At 32.7% G+C, this 22,783-nt stretch overlaps 3 protein-coding genes across 7 annotated transcripts; 2 read left to right on the top strand and 1 right to left on the bottom strand.

The window, feature by feature from the left end:
- The first annotated feature begins 150 nt into the window (after nucleotides 1-150).
- On the top strand, nucleotides 151-7,923 carry LOC114876616 (EH domain-binding protein 1). The gene is made up of 18 exons (XM_029188336.2): nucleotides 151-635; nucleotides 710-917; nucleotides 998-1,179; nucleotides 1,257-1,468; nucleotides 1,535-1,670; nucleotides 1,754-1,987; nucleotides 2,244-2,433; nucleotides 2,504-2,670; nucleotides 2,750-2,972; nucleotides 3,091-3,261; nucleotides 3,340-3,423; nucleotides 3,502-3,612; nucleotides 3,759-3,959; nucleotides 4,035-4,184; nucleotides 4,248-4,465; nucleotides 4,537-4,725; nucleotides 4,802-4,926; nucleotides 4,993-7,923. Exons 1-17 carry the CDS (start codon nucleotides 532-534, stop codon nucleotides 4,881-4,883), a joined length of 2,862 nt encoding a protein of 953 aa, XP_029044169.2. The 5' UTR covers nucleotides 151-531; the 3' UTR covers nucleotides 4,884-4,926; nucleotides 4,993-7,923.
- Nucleotides 7,924-8,106: 183 nt separating this feature from the next.
- LOC114876585 (unconventional myosin-Ie-like) lies at nucleotides 8,107-21,150 on the bottom strand. 3 transcript variants are annotated; one of them, XM_029188248.2, is made up of 21 exons: nucleotides 20,768-21,150; nucleotides 19,150-19,275; nucleotides 18,594-18,683; nucleotides 18,395-18,489; nucleotides 18,140-18,317; nucleotides 17,861-18,023; nucleotides 17,679-17,786; nucleotides 17,476-17,604; nucleotides 17,170-17,366; nucleotides 16,932-17,099; nucleotides 11,021-11,191; nucleotides 10,782-10,948; nucleotides 10,499-10,712; nucleotides 10,166-10,396; nucleotides 9,811-10,095; nucleotides 9,582-9,737; nucleotides 9,362-9,501; nucleotides 9,134-9,285; nucleotides 8,747-9,070; nucleotides 8,349-8,663; nucleotides 8,107-8,276 (listed from the first exon to the last, which is right to left on the bottom strand). In XM_029188248.2, the coding sequence occupies exons 1-21, from the start codon at nucleotides 20,768-20,770 to the stop codon at nucleotides 8,200-8,202; spliced, it is 3,489 nt and encodes a 1,162-aa protein (XP_029044081.2). In that variant the 5' UTR covers nucleotides 20,771-21,150; the 3' UTR covers nucleotides 8,107-8,199. The 3 variants fall into 3 exon arrangements, with proteins under 3 accessions (XP_029044081.2, XP_029044082.2, XP_029044083.2); XM_029188249.2 differs by lacking the exon at nucleotides 20,768-21,150 and having other exon boundaries at nucleotides 18,594-18,673; nucleotides 19,150-19,228; XM_029188250.2 differs by lacking the exons at nucleotides 18,395-18,489; nucleotides 18,594-18,683; nucleotides 19,150-19,275; nucleotides 20,768-21,150 and having other exon boundaries at nucleotides 8,108-8,276; nucleotides 18,136-18,278.
- LOC114876586 lies at nucleotides 13,512-16,855 on the top strand. Of its 3 annotated transcripts, XM_029188252.2 has the most exons (4): nucleotides 13,512-13,702; nucleotides 13,820-13,905; nucleotides 15,458-15,673; nucleotides 16,014-16,855. In XM_029188252.2, exons 3-4 carry the CDS (start codon nucleotides 15,459-15,461, stop codon nucleotides 16,708-16,710), a joined length of 912 nt encoding a protein of 303 aa, XP_029044085.1. In that variant the 5' UTR covers nucleotides 13,512-13,702; nucleotides 13,820-13,905; nucleotide 15,458; the 3' UTR covers nucleotides 16,711-16,855. The 3 variants fall into 3 exon arrangements, with proteins under 3 accessions (XP_029044085.1, XP_029044084.1, XP_029044086.1); XM_029188251.2 differs by having other exon boundaries at nucleotides 13,512-13,905; XM_029188253.2 differs by lacking the exons at nucleotides 13,512-13,702; nucleotides 13,820-13,905 and adding an exon at nucleotides 14,175-14,504.
- Nucleotides 21,151-22,783: the final 1,633 nt, after the last annotated feature.

Raw genomic sequence — 22,783 nt, 5'->3', positions numbered from 1 at the left:
CCCTTTAACAAATTATATAATGATTTATGAAGACTTCTTCGCAAGAAGTTTCAAATAAACTATTATTGCTAAAAATATATTTAGTCGTAGTAAGTAGGTTTCCTACCATAGAATCGTATAGTATAAGATCAATAAATTAGAATGGTTTCGTCACAGCACAAGATCGAATAGATTGTGAAACTTTTTGATCTTGTGGCTGTTTCTTCATTTACCGTGATATCAAAGTGTAACGTATTTTATATGTGCATGATATTGCGATTAAAAACATGATAACGATACGTGTGACAAGCTGTTTAAAGAAATAAATGATCTCGTAGTGCATCACTATAAGTAGTGGTATCAGACGCATGAGCGATTTTAACACTTAAGTAGTATAGATCAAATAGTATCCTTTGTCAACGATAGATCTCAGAATTTTCGTAATTTCTCATGAAGAAATGATGTGCCAGATTCAACGCGTTTGTAAGTAATCGCAAGTTGAACAACGTATAGTGACAATCATCCGAACAAACAACTATTATAAATAAGAACATGAGTTCCGTTTGGAAACGATTGCAACGAGTAAACAAGAGAGCTGCAAAGTTTGAATTCACCGTTTCGTATCATGAAGTTACTTTAGAAACAACTACAAAATGGTAAGCATGCCATATTATTTTAATTCCACTAGCCGATACCAGTTATTACAAATTTCTATGTATATTGTATGTAGGAAACCAAACAAGCTAAGCGTTGTATGGACAAGACGTAGTAGAAGAGTTAGCTCAGAACCATTGGATTGGGAGCCAAGTTTAAGCGATCCCTTAAAAGGGGTTATTAGTTGGGCAGTTCCTGACAATCACACAGTTTCAGTGACTCTGTTTAAAGATCCAAGGACCCATGAATTAGAGGACAAAGATTGGACATTTGTGATTGAAGATGTAAGAAACACAGATTATCAAAAATGTTTTACACAGAAGTAATTGAAAAGGATGTTGCTATTAATTGTCTGTATAAATAGGTCTCTTCTACCGGTAAAAGAAGGCATGTGGCCGCAACAAACATAAATATGAAGAAATATGCAACTTTAGAATCTAGTCAGCAACAACTTAAGTTGGATTTGAAACCTACTTCCAAGAAAATTGTTAGCGCTACATTAGAATGTACTTTATCGTGCGTTTTCTTACGAGAAGGCAAAGCGACGTAAGAATATAATACCGCTGATACTTGCATTTATAATTGGTTGATAAAATGTAATATTTGCCGCTTTGTTTCATCAGGGACGAGGATATGCAGAGTATGGCTAGTTTAATGTCGGTTAACAATAACAGCGATATCGCACCTTTAGATGATTTTGATAACGAAGATATACCCGAAGACGTCGAAGAAGTCTGCGTAAAAAATCTCGATGAAATCTTAGATATATCTGCTCAACTTGATTTAATGACTAGTAGTCTTACTGAAAGTGAATTACCTAGTACACCGATAAGTGGTAAGTTTCGGTGAATGTACCTTCATTTATAAGTATCTACCGATATTTTATATATGTATTTAACAGTGGCAAGTTTATCAAAGGATGATACTACACCTGTAAATGAAACAGATCGCTTCATACGCGATATTAGTCTAACAGGCATTGGTGATTCTTTTAAAGAAAAATCTCCTTTAAAGGACAATGTTGCAGTTGAAAACAAGTATGTTGAAGTGGTTAATATAATGAAATATGAACTGTATAAAAATTGATTCAGCTTTCAAGGAATATTTTGTATTATTGTAGTAAAAACATTGAACATAGTACTCTATCAAGATTACCATTGCAACCGTTAGAATTCACAAAAAACGACGGCAATATTCCTAAGTTAAAAGAAATAACACCAGGTCAAGATCTCTTAGAATGGTGTAAAGAGGTGACAAAAGATTATCCCGGTGTGAAAGTTACTAATCTTACAACATCTTGGAGAAACGGAATTGCATTTTGTGCAATTGTACATCATTTTAGACCTGATCTTATGTGCGTATATATTAAATATTTTTTCACTAATATTTAAATAATTAATCGATGCGGAAAGTTAACGAGAAGATATTTATACTTGTATTGTAAACAAAGATATATTAATTCATGGCTTTGGCAATGTGCCAAAAATTTTATTTATTTGTTCTATTTATAAATGGTTGGCACGCGATTCTTTATCTTCTTCTTTTTAACAGTATGTGTTTCTAATTTTAACAAAAAATTATTCAGTTTATATTTGTATGTAAATTTACAGAGATATAGATTCGTTGTTACCACATGATGTCAAAGGTAACTGTAAAAAAGCATTTGATGCTGGACAAGCTCTTGGTATACCAAGAGTAATAGAACCATCAGATATGGATATATTAACTGTACCTGACAAATTAGCTGTGATGACATATTTATATCAGTTGAGAGCACATTTCACTGGTCATGAATTAGAGGTACATTTTATTCTTTCATTGTCTCATATTGTCACCAATTATACTTCTTTATATTTTTTTATATGTTTAGGTACATCAAATAGGTAAAACTGCAGATGAATCTTCTTACATGATTGGTAGATTTAATACAGACAATAATTCAGATGTGAGTGTGCAACTATTCGGTCAAGAAATAATTAATTTACGGAAGAAAGATCAAGCGGAATATAAAAATAATAAAGCAGACGCTAATAGACGGTAAATGATCACTTACAAGAGAGAAAAAAAAAGAGAAAGAAACAAAAATAATAGAAAAATTACAACTATGTTTTTCCAGATCAAACCCGTTTGATAATAAAAAGGAGGATGTGAATATTGACTCCCTAAAGAATCAGTTGCACTTAAGTTTAAATATAGAAAATCAAGATCACGATCAATGCAACAAAGATAAATCTCCGTCGAGTGTTAAAGATGTTAAGGATATTATACTAGCCAGTTCAAAAAGTATTCTAGAAAAAGTGTTATCACCGACTAAAGAAAAATCTTTATCTAGAGAAAAAGTATGTAACTGTTTTTCTTTACAATATACAGATAATTATTATGTATCAATTATTTGATATAATATTATGAACTGTTTTTAAGCTTATAATGTTAGGTACTAATTCGAATTTACTATAGAGTAAATCTCCGCCAAGAATATTGCAAGTTCAACAACGACCTATATTAATGACTCGTCGCCAATTAACTGATCCGTTTGGATCAGACGAAGAAGAGGAAAACATTCAAATAATTGATGAAGAATGGCCTCAGTCGGTGACAGTGAACAAATCGGAAACACCAATTCGTGATGTCAGTACACCATTTTTAAAAACTTATATAAATATACTTCAGCTTATTTATTACATTGAATTTACTTGTGTTGTACAGGATTCAATGATCGCAAATGAAAGGGGAAATCATATCGAGTGTCAGAGTATATCATCACCTCAAGGAGAACATCGTTCTCAGCATGTAATTAGCTTTCCATTATTTTCTAGGATTTCATGTAGTGTTGCAACTAATTTATCACCCTTTTTTTTTATATATCAGCCATTAGTCAGTCGGCATGATGAATTAAGAGAACGTGCCAGACAACTATTAGAACAGGCTAGGAATACAAAGTCAGCTGGCCTTGTTTCTACTGCTGCTAGTCCTATCGAGGTTTTATTTTATTTTCAATTTTATGGTTTTTCTGTAAAATAGTTGTACATATACGTATATGTTTTGTTGTAACCCATCGTCGTTGTTTTTTCATTAATTTTCATGAGACTGTATAATCGAAAATAATTATATTTGATCGTTTATAGAGTCAGAATGATGATGAAAGACAGCAACAGTTACGTGAAAGGGCAAGGCGTTTAATCGCTGAAGTAAAAATGGGAGTTAATATTACTTCGAGTCAAGTTAACGATGACAATAGCAGTGACAGACGATCAATGGATGATCAGAATAATAGTCCAAGACGAAGTATCACACCGTCTACTCCTGGTGATAAATTTAGTACAAAGGTTGGCAATTATTATTTTATTTTTTCTATACAAGTATACCATGTATATATAAATTTTTATACATTTATATTTCAGTCTGAATACAATGGAAATATATTAGGAAGTACGAGTGTTATAGATGGTGATAAAAAGATCACATCTCCTCTGTACTCGTTTTCCAAAATAATTGAAAGAATCTCACCAGATAAAACTAGTCCCGATGGTACTTCATATGCACTCAGAGGGGTATGTTTTTAATGAATTTTTAAAACACAATTCAAGTTATAATAATACTTATTGTTTATCCAGTTGGGGAAGGATATGACATCGTACATTCAAAATGAATTAGAGGCATTAGAAAGAGAACAAACTCAAATAGATATTCAAGCTGGTAAACTTGAAAAACAACTTCGGGATGCTATGGAAAGTGATAACGAAGATGAAACTGAAAGACTGATGTCTCTATGGTTTACTCTTGTTAATAAGAAAAATGCACTTCTAAGAAGGCAAATGCAATTAAATATATTGTAAGCAGTGATATTTCTCTATCTTCTGATTAATTAAGTATATACGAAAAATTAAATGAATAATATTTTAGAGAAAAGGAAGATGATTTAGAACGACGATTTGAGTTGTTAAATCGTGAATTGAGGAGTATACTAGCGGTTGAAGATTGGAGAAAAACTCCTGAACAAAAAATGCGAGAAAATTTACTATTAGAAGAATTAGTTTCTATTGTGAACAAGAGAGATGAGCTAGTTCATCATCTTGATACACAAGAAAGAGCGTATGTATAATATTTATTAAACATACATTAAGATATATGTGTAATAATAATTTTATATTTTATTACGTTATTATAGTATAGAAGATGATGACGAAATAGAACGCGATCTATCTAGAGCTGGGTTAGCTCAACGAAACAAAAGTTGTATGATACAATGAAAACTTAATTCTCTGTTCTCCTTATTAGAACGATAAGTGACAGGTATGATATCACTTTGTTACCTATTATTCAAACAAAATGACTAGTTTTAAGTTGAAATAATTATAGGTATGATTCATTTTGCTGTGGGGTTGCCAAAGAAGACGTAAAATTTTTCTTTGACATAGAGTCAACAATTTTACAATCGATAAAACAATAATATTTAGAAAGTTATTTTGTACTATCAAGTGCAATACAAATTGTACAATCATCGTTCCATATTTATACGTGCATTATTAAGTATTGCATTAATATGATAGCACTTTTGACAGTGGATCGAAGGTTCAGATTAAAAATTGTTCCGTCGAAAAAACTACAAATTAAATAAAATCTGTTACGATGTTATGATAGTTGTAAAAAAAAAAAAGTATGTTATTCTAGGGAAGAAAAACAGTTTTGATTATATTACAGTATGTCCATGCATGATTAAAGCGTCTCATGAAAAGGCAATAGTAAAGAAGGTACTGATATTCTGATCTAAATAAGGTGCTGGAATCTTTGAATCAGAAGGAAATATGGGAAAAAATATGTTGCAATGTGTAGTTTATCGCTTCTGCAACTTGATAATATCATAAATTATATTAATCGCTTGAAAATAAGCGAAAAGTTACTAATTGCTGCGAAGTAATCCAAAAATTATATTAATATTCAAAAATTTAGCAATGAATTTTAATCGATTATACTGTTAATTTTATAATTTATGATACTCTTTTTAGATTATATTTATTTTATTTGTGCCATATAGATAGCTTAATTTCTATTTATAAATGTTACTATACGTTTACGAAATATTTGCCATTTTATGTAATATGCAATTTTGCATAAGATTCTATACTATTGATTATTTATTACTAAATTTGTTATTAGTAATGTATGGAGGCCTAATCAATTTCATACATTCTGAAAATTTGTAAATGAAAATTACTGCATACTTGTTTTTAAAAAACGGATTGATAAATAACGGTAACTTATTAAAAAAAAAAGGCATGAAAAATTGCTACATATATCACAAATATTCATGTTTCAAATTGTATAATGTTTGATTGTAATAATTTATATAATTACATATGCTTCGAAACACGATATAGCATTTTATTGATGTAGCACAAAATAAATTTATGAAGTATTTAATCGTCAAAAGTTTTAATTAAAAAATGAATTATTTTCTATTATTTGGTTCTTCAATTCTCTCACTGAAATGTGATTGTGCAATTAAAAAAATAAGTATACAGTGTTTACATTTCTTCATTAAAAGTAAAATGTTCCTTTTATCCTTTACATGTAAATATATCTTATACATGTAAAATTAATGCAATACTTATTGTTATTAAGTATTAAGAAAACGCTCTCTTAAAGGCATTGGTATTCGTTTTTGGAAAATCTAAATTTCAATTGATGTGGTATAATGTGATGGAATTGGTGCTGGCATATCATACTGAATGTAACTGCCATAATCGATCATCATTAAATATATATGAAAAAGGATACTATTGCCAAGTGTGCATGTACTAATTAGAAAGTAATTTCTTTCTTACTTTTGTGTAAAAATAACAATATCAGAAGCTGGAGAACAAATTGTAATCTTTCATTAATTTCTATGAATGAAGCATATTTTTGTTTCATGTTTATGTAGTGAATATTATTGTATATATGTAATGACATTATTAAGCTATGGCATATTAAACAACTGAAATCTGTTAATTTCCATTTAATAGATATTCAAATGTGGAATGTTCGTAGAAATCTCGTGTTGCAATATTAAGGTGTAACTATAATTGAATACTCTAATGGAAAATATTCAATTTTATGACTAATTTAGCAATAATTTATCATTTTAGTGCCTATGACTATTTATATTGGTATGTGAGAGTGCAAGGTTATGTATAATATAACAGGTGAGGTAATACATGTGCATAATTCCATGTTTGCGATCATACAGTGTATCTCATAATTATTGAAGCAATTGACGTGGCTCAATAAAAAAAAAAAAAATTTCATTGATGTTTCATATAACTCGATCATTAACATTGTTTTAAAAGTGAATAATGGAGATCAACACAAACATAAAAAGTACAAACATTTTTTCAATACTTATATATTTTCTAATCAGTGGAATGAAATATTTAAGTTAGGTTGAGATACTCTGTATGTATATTTCTGTATAAAACCAGCTTTCTGTTTTCATATCATTATTGTGCTAACATGTAACTTATTTTATTTATTATCGTTATGAACGCCGTCTTTAATAGAATATAATTGTATAAGCAATGATAATTCTTGCCAATGTTTTCCATTAAGAAGAATCGCGATCTTCTTAATTTGAAAGGTAACACGAAGTACTTCATGTGAAAGAAACAAGCGTATAATGTGTCAAAAAGTATCACGCAATAGCTATTGATAAATTAAAGCAAATAAAGCACTATAAAAAATATCAATAATTGTTGCAATACTTTTCCGTACCTTTCTAACATGACGAAGTTGTACCCAGGGTGTTCGGCTGAGGGTGGATATTCTTCGAAGGGGTCGTAGTTGGGGTGCTTCTGAATAACTTTTTCTGCTACCAAAATGCAAGTTGTGGCTTAATTTTTGAATTAATAAACGAGAAACACGCGAAAGTATCGGCTACGAGAACCACGCGCAACTTTATTCGCGAACAAACCGCGCGCCATGTCAATTCGTAGACGACGCTCTCGCGACTGCGCCTGCGCACTGCGCGCCATATCAATGCGCGCGCTCTAATTGCTCGCTATTTTTAATTAACAATTCAAAAACTAAGCCTTAACGAGCATTTTGGTAAAGGAAAAAGATGTTCACAATTACCTCAGCTACCATTCCCTTAAGGAATGCCCACCCCTAATCGAACACGCTGTATATACATTAATATTATTTAAATATGTAATAACACGAACGTTTATGTTTTGTGAGAAATATGGTATTTGTAATTTTAATAATGTTAAATAATTGTACACTTTAATATAAGTTTGAAATTCTATAAATGCAGTATAATACAATATAATTTGTTAAAGTTTTAAGTAGAATTAAAAACATTTTTATCACTGATAATTCAATATCTGAAAAATTAATTTTAAATCGTAATTTACTTAGTTTTATTACAAATATCTTACGATTAGTTTCATTTTTAAAGCCACAAGAAATATACATTGTTTTGAACTTTCAGATTATTTATTTTGTTTTCTGAGAAACAAACTTTTTAAGGTTATTTTCTTTTAAATAATTAAATAATAATTTTACTAACCGTATAAATGGTACTGAATTTTACATTTTAACAACGTAATTCGATGGAAAAAGGCCTGTTTTACCTTTCAGTCTACCGTTCCACCAACCACCTTCATCTGAAATAGAAAATATAATTCGTTATGGAAGTATAATTTAGTATCGGATTAGACTGATAATTAAAAACTTACGTTCTTTCAGTAGCTCGATAACATCGCCTTCTTTAAGTTCTAATTCATCAAGATCCTGAGGACTGTAGTTGTATAAAGCTTTCACTTTGGGTAACTGTAGTCTAGGTTTTGGAACTCGAGACACACTAGCCTCGTTATTATTATTTACTGTTTGTTTAGTGTTCGATTCTTTAACCGTTTGCATTTCCTTGTTACACGTTGTACTTTTATTGTTTTTATGATCGTTATTAACGGATGGAAGTTGAAATCCTGAAGGTATAGTTGGCGTCTGAGGCGGTGGTGGTTCAGAGGGTGGAGGTGGAAATTTCAATAGACCTATTTAATTATAATACATTCATGAAGTTATTATACTTGTTAATGTTTCAATTGACATTAATATTATGTAATTACGAACTGACCACGTGGTACAGATTTCGGATTGGTGAACATGCCCATCAAAGGCATAGAATTATTTGTTATTCTTCCTGGTTTCGTTATTTGTTTCTTCTCTTGTGTCGGTAATTTTGAAACTGGAGGACGCAAACTAGGCCTGTTTGACGGCACCACAGGCTTATGCTGTTGATGCACATTTTGATTTCTTTCTATAATTACAGGCCGATTAGGTGGCAGTGTTGGTTTGTTTGTATTTGATTGAGGAACAGCTGATGAAAAAGAATTATTATATTTCGGCCTATGATGTTGTTTATTTCTTAACGTCGTTGTAGATAGGTTTGTATTTGGTTCTGAAACATGAGATTTATAAAAATTAGTCAAAAAATTTGTAAATAATTTTATCTATAACTCACTAGTTGTATTTGGTAATCCTGGTCCAATCCAAACATTAAGGATTTTTCCATTTGGTTTCAAAATCTCCTTATCACCATAATCAATTTGGGTAAACTTTACTTGTCTTGTACCCCCACCACCCCAACCTTCTTTTTTTACCTTAAACTCTAAACTGTAAAGAAAGTACATATTACAATTATTCTATTTTAATTATTAATCTTGGTTATGGATTGTCATATAAATCTTACTTATTACTAAATTTGATGTTCAAGGTGTGCCCAGTTTCTTTAAAATATCTCTTATTCAGACTAATTAAAAATTCCGTCTTAAACACTAATTCCAACAAACTGCAGTAATCTTCCTTTGTATGAATAATAAGAAAATCATCCTGAAATCATTCAAATCAAATCATTTTTTCCTACCTCGGAGGATTACCAATTTTTTATATAGAAGTGATATTTTACTTACTTGAAGAGTACTCAATGACACGTGACTAATTTGATTGAACGAAAGCTTTCTTTTTATAACTTCTACCAATTTTTTCTTCTCCAGACCCTTTTTAATTTGTTCCCGACCGATTAAGTATAAATATTTATTCGTTAAGATAAGATCCCTTCTACTCATCTGTAACGTACCATCAATTTATTCCATACAAAACACTCCTCAATTTAATTTTCATACGAAGGTATGCAAGTACCTTAAATCTTCGATCATATTTCTTCGCTACCTCAGCGAAGAAAACTTTTTCTCTTCTACCAACTAAATTCATCAACTGTGGTTTTCCTTCTAACCCTATGTAATCGCCAACAAAATTTCTATTCAGGCTAGCTCTTCTTCGTTCTTTTCTACCAAACAACAAATCAGCCGCTTCCTGTTTCTCTACATTTTGCCGTTTCCTTGCGAAATACTTTTTAAATGCTCTTTGAATCACTCTCGCGTACGAATTATACTTTCTATCTCTCGCTTCCTCCAACATAAACAGCTGATTGAAAAAGACAAAAAATTGTAGAGCAAAAATAAATTTACCTTTGGAGAGTAAAGTTTAAACTTACGCTTTCAGGGGCCTTTATGAACAATTTCGTTCTACCTAGCTGATACTGGGATCGATCAACGTGAAGACTTTGTAATATCCATTCTACTCCTTGTTTATCATCCCCCGACCAATGTGGCCAAGTTTGTTTCGTGAGGATTCCGTATCTATATAAAAATTTAGAGAACGATCTTCTGTATGCGAAACCAGCTCTACGTACCCTTATATTTTCCTTTAAACCCAAATATTCTACCTACGTGGCACAAGAGAGAGAGAGTAAACATTGTTATGGAAATGCCAGCTTTTCATATATGCAATTACGTAAAGTTGTAACAAATTTATGAAGGAATAATACCTGATGTTTCACTCTAACTGGATCCCAGTCTCGAGGTCTTTTCGTTTCGTTCGGTTTGATACACCTGATGTAATGTGGAGTACATTTCATCAACTGATTGACCAATTGACTAGCTTGCTCTCGTATTTTATTACCAGCAGTGGTAGGCCTCGACTTAAGCGTTTTTGTTTTATTCGCTTGAGTATCGTGTAAATATAATGTGCGAATTAAAGAGCTGAAATGTCAAATGAAATCATTGTATGAAACTTGAAGTTTTTTTTTTAGAAATGATTGAGTAACTTACTTCGTACTGGTCTGCATTAATTCCACGAGATCTAAGAATAGTACGTCACGATTTTTATCACAAAATCCATCGACTGAATAAGAGACCATTCCAGCATAGTGGGAAATAGCGAATCCCTCGCTTGTACTTTGGTAATGTTCGTGTTTATTAGCTACCACTGATAGTTTCTGTAATTTTTCATTTAAAATTCATTAAATAACGAATACCGAATTTTCTATGAGAAACATCGAGTTTATTACTTTCTGCAAATCTGCATCAGCTCCGGTGCTACCTCCATGAAGGGTAGCGCATACGTCGTCCAGCACCAAGAAAAGCCCTGGTAATCGTTTCCCTTCCAAAAGATCCACTACAATTGCATTGTTGAAATATTCTATCGGTGTCCATTTAATATTTTCCGCTACGTATTCCTCCTGAAACCCAGTGAGAAAAAGAGAAAAAATGAATTAACAGTTGTTCAAGAATGATTTATTGCGTTAAATCGAGAGCCACCCAAGTGTGATCGCTCGCGTAAAAACAGTACTACATTTCGCCACGATAGAAAGGAAAGTGTTAACGACGTGATCGCGGCTCTATTAAAAATCACTTTTCATTTCGATCAGCTGCACACAGTATACGGACAACTCGGATGATCGTAAATAAATAAGAAGACGAATAAAAAAGACTTTTATCTCTTTCCTCTAATTATTCCAACTCTCATGGAAAAATAATGAATCATTCTGCCGGTTAAGATTTCCAATTACAACTTCCATTAAAATTCATTTTTTTTAGAAATCTAGAAGCCAGAGAGGAGAAGTTAAGGAAATGTAAAATTGGGAAGTAGCTTTGTTCGAAGAGTTACATTTGAATATCCGTGTTATTCGGAGACAATCGAATCTCTCACGGTCTGTATCGATAAAATACGTGGTTCCGCTCCGAATCATGGTTCAAGCATTTCGTGACAAATGATGACTTTTTAGCGGCGAGCAATTTAGTCGTCTCCGTGTTCTCTTCAGTGGCTTGCCTTTTTTTCTTTTTTCTTTTTTAACTCGGTCTAGTTGCGGTGAGCATCGAGAGGTGACGGCAAAAGTGGTACGATTCTTTTCGTTTCAACCCGAGGCGAGTACTCTATTTTCCATGCGGACGACAATCTCGTTTAACCAAAGCTTATTTATCGGTCGCTCGACAATGCGGCCATCTCAGCCCGCTTATTTATGCTTCCTTAAGGGGTTTATCCCCGTTTCACCGATCATTTTTCACGCCATTTAAAAAAAAAAACATCCTCTATCCGCTTGAATATTAATACAAAACGTCCGAGTACTTGTTATTCGGTACTACACCATAGAGAAAGCTCTTCCTAATTGTACAGAATATTAAAACAGTCATTAAAGGGAAAGTTTCGCTTTTTTATTAGCGGATATCGTTCCAAAGTGTTTATATTCTTTAACTGCAACGTTGTCACCTATTGTTCAGAGAGACAATTATTTTTTTATTCCTTTTCTCCAAAAAATGAGCTTTCTTTTATTCCCTTTATGAAGAGCCATAAACTTTATCATGAGAATCTCGAAACGTTAACGAAGGTAGATCAACTTGACGAGCCGTAGAATTTGAAGTGAGATTCGTTAAAAATGTGAATGCTCATTAGCGGTGCACCTTCGCTTTGTTCTTAACTGAAAGATACTTGAAATTTTTTTTTTTTTTTTAATAATTTACTAATAAAACATTTTTAATAGATGTGGAATTATTGTTTATTGATAAAAGTTAAAGAAGATCGTCTGGAAATTTTCACCGCAATTAACCCAGAATGCGTGTATATCTCGCACATTATCTCTAGGCTTCTTTAATTTTCTCATTCCGTAACAATGGCGAACAGTTTCTCATACACGTTTCTGTCTTTTCAACCAATTACCTTACATGCGTTAAGAGTCTTTCCTTTTTTTCCTCTATTTTCTAGTAACGGTTCACCGTATGGTGACACATGTAACAATGTGATACAATTTCAATTAATGAAAACTAAATAATAGACGAGTAAGATACAAAATCGGCAGTGCAGTGTTTAGAAAATAACACATGCAGATTTAACCCTTTAACACTATGGAGTAATTCAGCTTTCTTTTCCTTTTTAGCTCAAATTCGTCCCTTAAACTCTTTAAATAAATTTTTGAAACCACGATTTTAAAATAATGAATAGCTTCTTGGCAGGAAATATTTCAGTGGCTGGGGTTTTAAACGGTGAAATGAACCAGCTAAGGGTTATTAATAACAAATTGATACTGTAACGTTTAAAAATCATATTCATTATTGATGTTAAAGAGAGAGAGAGAGAGAGACACGACTTCCTACAAGCATAATTTCAAGTAGAGGATATCCGTTCTTAATAGATCGGACGATAGAATGATATTTGGAACAAGATGCTGTTCTTGTATCTTAAGGCAATAATTGTATCCGATCCGCGTGGAATTATTTAAAATTAGAAAAATTAAAATATCATCGCGATATTGATCAAAATTTATTCGACTCCTCCCTATGAAAGGATAATGATTCGAATGGAAAGGAATAAATCGAAAATTTCGTAATTGCAAACACGGAAGATAGGGAACGATACCAATTGTGGTAGTTAGACGGGCAAGTTGTGGCCAAAGTTGCGGAAGGGGTACATAAACAAAGAGAAAGACGAAAAGGAGAAAGCAAAGGACAGAGAACGAACGTTTCACTTAGCTATTTCATTACCTTCACTCGATCCTTGGCCGCAGTGCAAACAGAACCATCGTCTGTGCAACTTGTTTATTGAATTCATCATTTTCGCTTTTTTTCGTTTTTAGTCGAATCGATTTCGTCGATGAATCATCAGTGAGGCGCGATATTTGCGCGCGAATCATGATCATTAGATTTTACAATGGATACGAAACGTTAAAACACGGGATATCGAATAAAACATTCTTATTGTGAGTGCTGATTATTTTCTATAATTTTACTCTCGTTTCTATCGTTGATAAATAATTATTATCGTTAAACATTTTATTGGATATCCTGGCATCGGAGTGACGTAAATGAATTTTTAGATAGCCATCGAAGACCGCAACTGTACCCGCAACACCTATCGATATAGGGAAGATCAAATTTAACCCATTTTCATCCTATACTTCAGGTACGAAAGAAACGGAATTTTTTAATAGGAATATCCTTGAAAATAAATTATACGATACGTTTGATAACGATGGCAATTGTGTTATTTATTTTTAGATATTTAATTATCAATATTCTTATTAAAATTGAAAATAACAAATCACCCCTTTCGATCTTTTATCTATAAGTCGTCTTAATTGTAATTATTGCACTCGAATAATTAAAATCGAAGGATCAACGAATAGAGAGATTAAGAAAAAAAAAATTCCAAAGTTTACATAATACTGTTACAAATGCAAACGGAAGCGGGGAAAAACGAAAGAAGAGGTGCAGAAGTATGATGTAGCGAAAATGAAACTTCGAAAGGATAGAAACGCGAACACAACCGGTAGAAACTAAAGCCATTTGACAGGCCAAGTCCACGTGGACTGTTACGTTCACCAAGTATAAATCGAGTACGTTCACCAGGCCAACGAATGCACTTGCACTTTTTAAGAGAACCTGTTTCCGCTGCAACGCGAACTTACATTGAAAGAACCACACCCACCGGGGCTAACCAGAGACCATAGATCTCTTTGGAAAGGAGGACTTTTCCGTTACTTTGCTAGGGTGAACAGTAAGGTATGATTACAAAGATTGCTGTGAGATACTTTCTTGGACACGCAACGATATCCTACTAGAGTGTCACACTTGTGAAAAAGAAGAAAATGAACGAAGAACATTAGAAATAATTTTTAAAATGCAATTTTAAATTATCATTCAATATTGGAAATTATTAATTGAGAATAGGATGTATTTATGTACATATGTTGTACCACTTGAATATCCTCACGGACGTGTACATTTACACACAAAAGATGAATGAGCTATTTTAAAGGCTAGAATTACAACTGTACTCGATTATATTGAGTCATAAGGCGCGAGGAACTCGATGCTTCCTAGACGAGTCATTATGTTTGGTAATTTCGTAATTTGAACAAATTTTCTGTCGAATTTTCTACTTCCTCCGATGTCATTTGATGCATTTTATTATTGCTTACAAAAAATTATTATGGTACTTGGTAAAAAATTGATCGGTTTAAAAGATATCTTAGGGAGAGACCTCTAGGCTCTCCCTGTCTCTCCCTAAGATATCTTTCGATTAATCAATTTTTCACCCAAGTACCTTAATAATTTTTTGTAGATAATTAAAAGACGCTTCGATTGATGTATAGAAATGTATATAGTTCCATTAGAAAAAAAGAACAAAGTTGACTTTGAGGTCTTTGGAACACCTCCACTTCCGGTACCGACACGCGCATTAACATAGAAGTAACGCAAGTAAATTCGTATTATTTGATTCCTTTTTTTGTGAGGCTGCTGTTGAGAACAAGTAAAACTTTCACTGCATTTATAATAACGCGTTCCGTGTATGCTATACTATGTTGCTGACCAGGAACGTTAATGTTTCCCCTTCTTCCTTGGTGAAAACGAACAATACTCTTCGTTGCAAAAAAAAAAAAAAGAAATTGCCTTCTGTATCAAATGTACCAAAATATAATAAAATAATTAAATTGAATTAAATTGCTTTTCAGAATGTTAGCAGCAGCAAATTACTACAAGACGACTGTACTTTTTGTACTTATACAACGATCATTCTCAGCTATGGTTCTTCCCAGGCCACCTTCTTCACCGAATCATATTCAACACATTGATCGAAGAATGAACGATCGAAATCTGTACGAAGGAAAGCCTGTACAGGATTTTTCCCAAAATCCCAATATTGAAAGGACAAATACAAACGATTACAGGTATTTTCATTTAATTATTCTCTATGGATTACTAATTCTATTGTTAACTACACTCCATTATTATTTAACTACACTCCGTTTAAACATAATATTGCTTAAACGTTATTCCATAAATGTTCTTCCTCAAGAAAATAACGAGTTGTAACTCCATTGTTTCAAGATTATGAAATTTTTGTCGTGGGACTCGACCTAATTAATTAAGTGAAAAACTAAGTCACAATAGAAACACAGGAAATAAAGAGAAAAAGCCTGAAGATAATTATAATAAGTTAACTGGTCATTCATAAAAAAAAAATGATTGAATTATTTTAATATTTCAAGTAATATAATTCTTGTTCAGTCTTGTAGAAATCGAGCTTCAAAGCCCGGACGAAATGGACACGACGAATCTTCAAAACATAGTACACGCAATGTTGAAACAATCTGAGAAAGTACATAACAATAGCTATCCAAATCCAGAAGTGATACCGCATTCCATTTTTGGTGTCAGAGACGTTGGTTTAACTTCGACCTTCAAGCTAAATACGTTCAATGAGGACAGACGTGTCTTGATAGAGTCACCAAAGATACCGACTTACGACGAGAAGTTGTATTATTTAAAAAACAACAGGCCGAAAGTTTACGTGAACGTGAGAGGCCATAGCGGTACGTTTAGAAAGGATCCGGCTTTAGAAACGACCTCTACTAACGACGCTATAGGATTCCTTCGAGTGACACCGCCGTTTCAAAGGCAAACGAACTCCAAGTCTCGGTACGTTAAAAAGAATCGTTCACCAAAGAAATACGACAGGAATCATGGACATCAAAGGAATCGTTCGTGGACAGAAGCTAAAAGGTTAAACAGATTAGCATCGATTTACAATTTCGAGGCTCCCGCTACTACCGAAGGTTCTATGGTGACTTCCAGTGAATTACCAAAGCAAATACCTGCACCCCCATCAAAATTTCATAGCAGGACGCTTATGGCGCAAACAACACCCGTTCAAAATTATGCTTTGAGAAGAACAGATGTATTACCAGGCTACAGTTTCTCCTGATGAACGATAATCTATACAATTGATGAACATTGTCGCTGTGCAAGGAATTCCTGAAGTATCGCTATTAAGCAAGTGATAGTAAATAAATTGTATATAATGAGGCTCAAGAAGACAGACGATTGTAACACATAAATATGACGTTTAATAAATTATTATTTAATGCGAACCGATTCTCACGTACTACTTCTACAAAATAATAATCTGAAACTTTAAGTACTTACCTGTTCAGCCTTTAAAGTTAACTCAATGAAAATCTGCTGTAGTTTTTCGTTGACAAAATTAATACAAAATTGTTCGAAACCATTTTTCTCGAAGATCTCGAAACCATAAATGTCCAGAATCCCAATTTCAAGACCTCCTGTATTTGTCTCCATAGCTGAGTTCACTTTCTGTAAATAAAAACGATAAAATGAAAAATGATGAAGTTGTAAAGAATTCTCTATGAAAATGTAAACATACTTTAACTAAATAATCAAAGAGTCTAGCATAGATGTCCTTTGCCAAGGCATCTCGGGTATAAAGAGCCTGCTCTACATTTAAAATAACATCAACACTTTCAGACTGAGCTCCCCATTTAGACTCAAATTTTCGAGATGTTAATTTACAAGCCAACTGTTCCGCCGATACTTGAAGCAAATAAGCTGGAAAATCAAGAGCTGTAAAAGAAAGAAATACACTGTTAATAAGTTTTCATATTATATTCATTAATTGAAATTGCTAACATTATTTTTGTAATAATTATTTATTTAATTAAAGAATACTTACACTGTTTATCATAAATTTCTGAATTATTTCCCTTTTCGATAAATTGAATATTTCCTAAATGAAGTATTCCTGCAACGAGCCTCAAAATATCGATTACTTCCACGTCGCTTATCCCCATTACACTAAGCCCTATAGAAAACAAATATAATAATTATTTAGACCGAACCAGTGAATCTGTAAAGCCTTGATCGTCAAAATTGTACCCTTTAAGGTTTCTTGGAAGTCATGGGCGTCATTCATTCCTTCGACCCTATAATTTCCACCATAACTGAGGTATTGATAATAGTCCAAATTAGTTAATCCAAATTCAGCTATAAAACGTAATATTATCATTATTTTTTTTTTAATATATACGAATCTCTATTGATTTTCATTTAATATGTACATTTCATTTGCTGATTTGCCCCAGTTACAAGTTGATAAAATATATGAAAATTCCTTTCACCATGGTTATGGCAAGTAACTCTGGATTTTTCCAACAAAAAATTTAAAATTTTCCCTCCGACCGATTGACCACCGGAATCAAATTGCATCTTCACATATTTTCCCTATAAAAACAATGTATGTGTGTTACAACAAATAAAGATTTAGTTTTTGAAAATATTGGCAACATATTTTTCATAAAAATTGATGGTAAAAGTAAGGGATCTTAAAACATACATACAAATCTGCTACTGTTATTATTCCGTGTGGTTTTTGCATTGCCAAAAGCTTCCAACAGAGGATTGGATTCTAGAATTACATCTTTTACTCTTTGAACTCGCGCGCCACCACCGCTAACTCTTGCTATATAGGACATAATATATTTAGCTGCAACTGTTTTTCCAGCACCAGACTCTCCGCTGCAAAATAAAATAAAATATGTATATGGTTACTATAATTAACTCGTTTCCCAACAGAATTAAATAGAGTGTCTCACCTAATGATAACACATTGACTTTCCTTATCAATTAACATATTTCTGTACATATCATCTGTTAATCCATAAATATGTGGAGGATTTTCATATGGTGCCTGAAACAATAAAAATGATCAATTAAAAACTAACTCTAGTTTCCATAACATTTTAAACTTTTATTTATTCTATATGATAGAAATAAGAAAATTGATTTATTTACCGCTCCTTGATAAATTTCTATCTCTTTTTCTCCAAAATACGGCATCTGTTTGAAAGGATTCACCGATACCAGTACGCATCCTATACACGTCTGATAATTATTAAGGAAATTATTTTCAATTTTAATTAGCAATTAGATACATTTTTATTCTTTTATTTGTTATTTCTCAAATATTGCATTTTTTAATTAAGTCACTGTTCTCGCCAGGGTACGATATATTACAAAAAGGGTGGTAGCTGGGGTAATTCTAAACAACATTTTCCTTTGCGAAAATGTTGTTTGAAGCTTCGTTTTTGAATTATTAAAGAAAAACACTGGCCAATCAGAGTGCAGACTCAGGGACGGCGGCCTCGACTACGAAAACTAAGAAATTTATTTTTTACAAATTACAATTATCCGTAACACGAAAAAGCTTTTAGAGTATCATATCTAGCACAGTCATCGGATAAAGCAATCAGTAAAGCCATAATGATAATTCCTACAAACGGCTATATTTTCATTCATCAGTCGTGTGACGTCATCAACTGTCTAATGATAGAGAGACACGAAAGGATACAAATATATAATCGTCCATATATCTTTTTCGAAGATTTTCTACAATAGCGTCTTCATTAATTTTCGGGAGCAGAACCATATCATCCACTCCCGAAACTTTAACATTTTGACTCTGCCAATGATACACCTGAAACAATAAAACATAAATACAACGGTCGGTCGTTGTAATGTCACAACATTGAGGATCGGGTACGCGATATCGCCTGACAACAAACGTATTACCTACTTATTCGCATGTTCATAATAAATGGTACATTGGAAATAATATATTTTCGAGCTTTCGAAATTAATGGGTTAATAAACCTTAAGTCTAATATCAATTACAATGAAGCGAGGGAAGTCATACATTTAAATCCCATTACGGCTTCTGTGCCGCAAGTACCTGTACTTATTCTCCTCAATACATACCAAATCATCGGTTCATCGACATCAAACATACTTATAATTTATTATATTCGATACAATAAATTTTCAAATACAAGTAATATTCTTAGATAGAACAAAGTTTTGCCAGCTGCGTGTACTGGTTTCACAGCCCACGCCGACCGGCAAGGTGTTGTAACGTTTAAATTATGAAAACGTTCAACTGACACAATTTTCTTGATCGAGAATTTTTTTCACGTAACGACCGTAGTCGGATTGCCGTTGCGCGTTCCTTTGTTTCCCCGCGGACGGGAAGTGATTCATTTTCTCTCGGTTCAATGACAACATAAAATAAAGATACATATTAACGGTATTTATGTAACGTGAGAATAATTTCGTTTAATTACACGACGAGCAAGCGTTAAAATTTCAAGGAAATGGGTAAAAAAATTTCAGTTAAAAAAATACAAAATTCTTAGAATATTGAATCATTTGCGTTGACATTCAAATCGATAAATTTATTGATAGGGATAAAGAAAATCTCTTATGAATGAGTAGCGTACAACTTAGGCTTCCCTAAGATAAGGAGAAGCGTGAGGGGAAATATGTCCCACCACATGCCTTATGTGCCCATGTTTACGTGCGAGGACAGGAGGTTCTAGGTTAGGCTATCCCGACGATCTTCCGGGTATTTCCCAAGGTTCTTCCTGGGTTCTTCCTGGTTTCTCCTTGGGTTTTTCTTGGTTTCTTTAAACACCGAAAACAAATGGTGGGGGACTCTTCTCTCTACCTTTCCCCTTAACTAAGAGAAGCCTACGATGCACTCGAGTGTCTTTCTAGGCTCTACGGTTAATTAATTTTATCCTAATTCGTGCTAAAATATAGTACATTAAATTACTAGGGTAATGTACACTTAAAAATTTCGCATGTCAAAAAGGATCGTTAAGGTAAGTCATATCTTATCTACCTAAAACAAAGTTATCTTATCTGACAGATTATGTAGATAAATACTTTATTACGGTTTACATCAAGTTGGATCGTATCAATACATTTTGAAAATGTCAATTTGATACTTTTAAATTCATTAACAATAAACAATCGCTGTAGTCTTCATTTTCATTGTCTAAAACCTGTTTAACCGTTAACCACTTTAGAAATTTCTACTACTTTCGCTGAAAGAAATCTAAATATTTATCTATCTGGTGTTCGCTCAACCGTACACGTGAAACCGTGCAACATAATTTTTCAATGCTTACCATGTTAGAGAATTAGGCAGTAAACGGTTTTTCAGTTAAGATCCTTTATAGCAAAGAAGAACACAAAAGACAAGCACTCAACAGTTTGCAATTACTAATAACGTCATCTGTGCTATACGAATTCACGCAAGTGTATCACTTGGAATTATTGGAACACACACTGATTTGAACATTTGAGGATTAACAGAGCGAACCTAACCGTGCGACGGTATGACGAGCACTGGTCGGATGAGTCAGTGCGCCGGTCAGAGAAAACCATCATCATGCCGTGAAACATCAGTCTGAGAAACAAGCTCATCATTTGTAATTGTTTAAGAATGTTGTTCTCGTATAAACGTTTATCATTTGCGTCATACAGGCGACATGATCGTTGTAGCTTTTATTCGGTCCTAACTGCATCATTATCTCTATGGTACACGTTATTTATGTAGCAAATAATACGAATGAATTGACTGCGATGTTTGTGGTTTGTTTTTCTATTTTACCTCTGCTGTATTTTTTCGTTAATTTTTGCATTACTTTTAACCCTTAAATTAATGGAACCTGGGTCAATTGTAACCCAAACTTAAGAACATATATAAAGATATTAATCTAAAGTTAAATATATAATTTTTAAAGGAAAGATGTAAAATTTAGAAAATGAAAATTATATGAAATACAAAATTATTGTAATTTTGCGTTGAAAATTTTACCGAGAGTCCCTAGAAAAATCCCTAGAAACGAGGACACACCATTTTTTGTTCCTGCTGAACAGATTGCAAAGAAATTTAAGAGACCTGTTCAGCCATTTTTTGGATCGGATAGAGCAAAACGAGCACTCAGGGAATGGTGTATAAGATTTCGTTTAGAAAAATAATGAAAACTACGATTTCATTGATTCTTCACTCGCGAAAGACGTCAAAAAGGTAAAACAGACCACAAATTTAGTTCCTCGTTTTTTCTGTAGGGCGCAGTTCATTCGTTTAGTACGCTCGACAGTGCAATCATTCGCACCTCGTGTAGGTGATTAAATTGTGTCTTAGGTATCAAAAATACAAGAAATAGAAGACAAAATTGAAGAGAAGACCGGAATCATGACTTCTGACATCATTTCCATATTGCCTTCAGAAATGCGTAAGCTGAAAATTTATACCCTATTTTGTCGATACAGATACGAATTAAAATAACATATTTCTCATTTATTCTACTTTTATGATAATAATTTATTAAATACCATTAATATCTTATGTATTTTTCTATCTTTTTTCTTATATTTCGGTGCTTTAATGTGAAAAAAGTAATCTTGATTATATTTCAATATGGCGTTGATAATTTTCAACGAATCTTTCCATGCTTTTAATGTTAAAGTTTCAAAGCAATTCGAAGTTTCTACCAATGCCTGTGATTGGTTATTCCATTATGGCGTCCTCCTATTTCAACCAATCAGATTCATCGTTGAAGGGTGCGATGCGCGGAGTGTGATGGAGTGCAATAGTATCTTCGAAGCTTGGTTCGTTTGGCACGTGTCTGCAACAGGTAAGATTAAATTATCTTTAAATATTAAATTAAATTGTCGATCGGGTGTTAACAGTACAAAAAACAAAAAGAAACATCGAAGAGAAAATGTGCGACAGAACATCTAAGAAAGTAAGGTTCTCAGCGCGTCACTGTAATTTTCTAAAAAACACTGACATATTTTTGTTTCATTTATTTTTCATAAACATATACATCGTCTTAACATAAATTATTCTCTTCAATTCTATTTCATTGCTTCAAAAGTATCACATAACGTGAATAACCTGAAATTCGTGTACAGGTTGTTTGTTAAGCAGCTGATGTTTTATATATTTATAGCAATCAATGAAACAGCAATATAAAATGACCGGCTCTTCACTGATATTCTAGAAAATATGCAATATTTTTGGTATTATAATTACAAAGTTTTAGAATTAAATTCAGTATTATCAATAGTTGGAAAGTGATCGATTGAGTTTTAAAAGCAACGTTCATAGATGGCAGGGGAATGGAATAAAATGG

The sequence above is a fragment of the Osmia bicornis genome, chromosome 11 (assembly GCF_907164935.1).
Source record: "Osmia bicornis bicornis chromosome 11, iOsmBic2.1, whole genome shotgun sequence".
Taxonomy (NCBI): Eukaryota; Metazoa; Arthropoda; class Insecta; order Hymenoptera; family Megachilidae; genus Osmia; species Osmia bicornis.
The sequence above is the reverse complement of the archived record's forward strand: the minus strand, read 5'-3'. Positions and strand labels throughout refer to the sequence as shown.

Excerpts from the sequence above, each read along its gene's own strand:
- LOC114876586 (XM_029188252.2), top strand. The coding sequence starts at position 15,459 with ATGTTAGCAGCAGCAAATTACTACAAGACGACTGTACTTTTTGTACTT. Across the intron at positions 15,674-16,013 it reads ACAAATACAAACGATTACAG|TCTTGTAGAAATCGAGCTTC; the intron begins GTATTTTCATTT and ends ATTCTTGTTCAG.
- LOC114876616 (XM_029188336.2), top strand. The coding sequence starts at position 532 with ATGAGTTCCGTTTGGAAACGATTGCAACGAGTAAACAAGAGAGCTGCA. Across the intron at positions 2,671-2,749 it reads AAAGCAGACGCTAATAGACG|ATCAAACCCGTTTGATAATA; the intron begins GTAAATGATCAC and ends ATGTTTTTCCAG. Across the intron at positions 4,185-4,247 it reads CTTCATATGCACTCAGAGGG|TTGGGGAAGGATATGACATC; the intron begins GTATGTTTTTAA and ends TTGTTTATCCAG.
- LOC114876585 (XM_029188248.2), bottom strand. Across the intron at positions 17,100-17,169 it reads TCTTTGATTATTTAGTTAAA|AAAGTGAACTCAGCTATGGA; the intron begins GTATGTTTACAT and ends TTTTATTTACAG. Across the intron at positions 9,738-9,810 it reads AATATGATCGAAGATTTAAG|ATGAGTAGAAGGGATCTTAT; the intron begins GTACTTGCATAC and ends GGTACGTTACAG.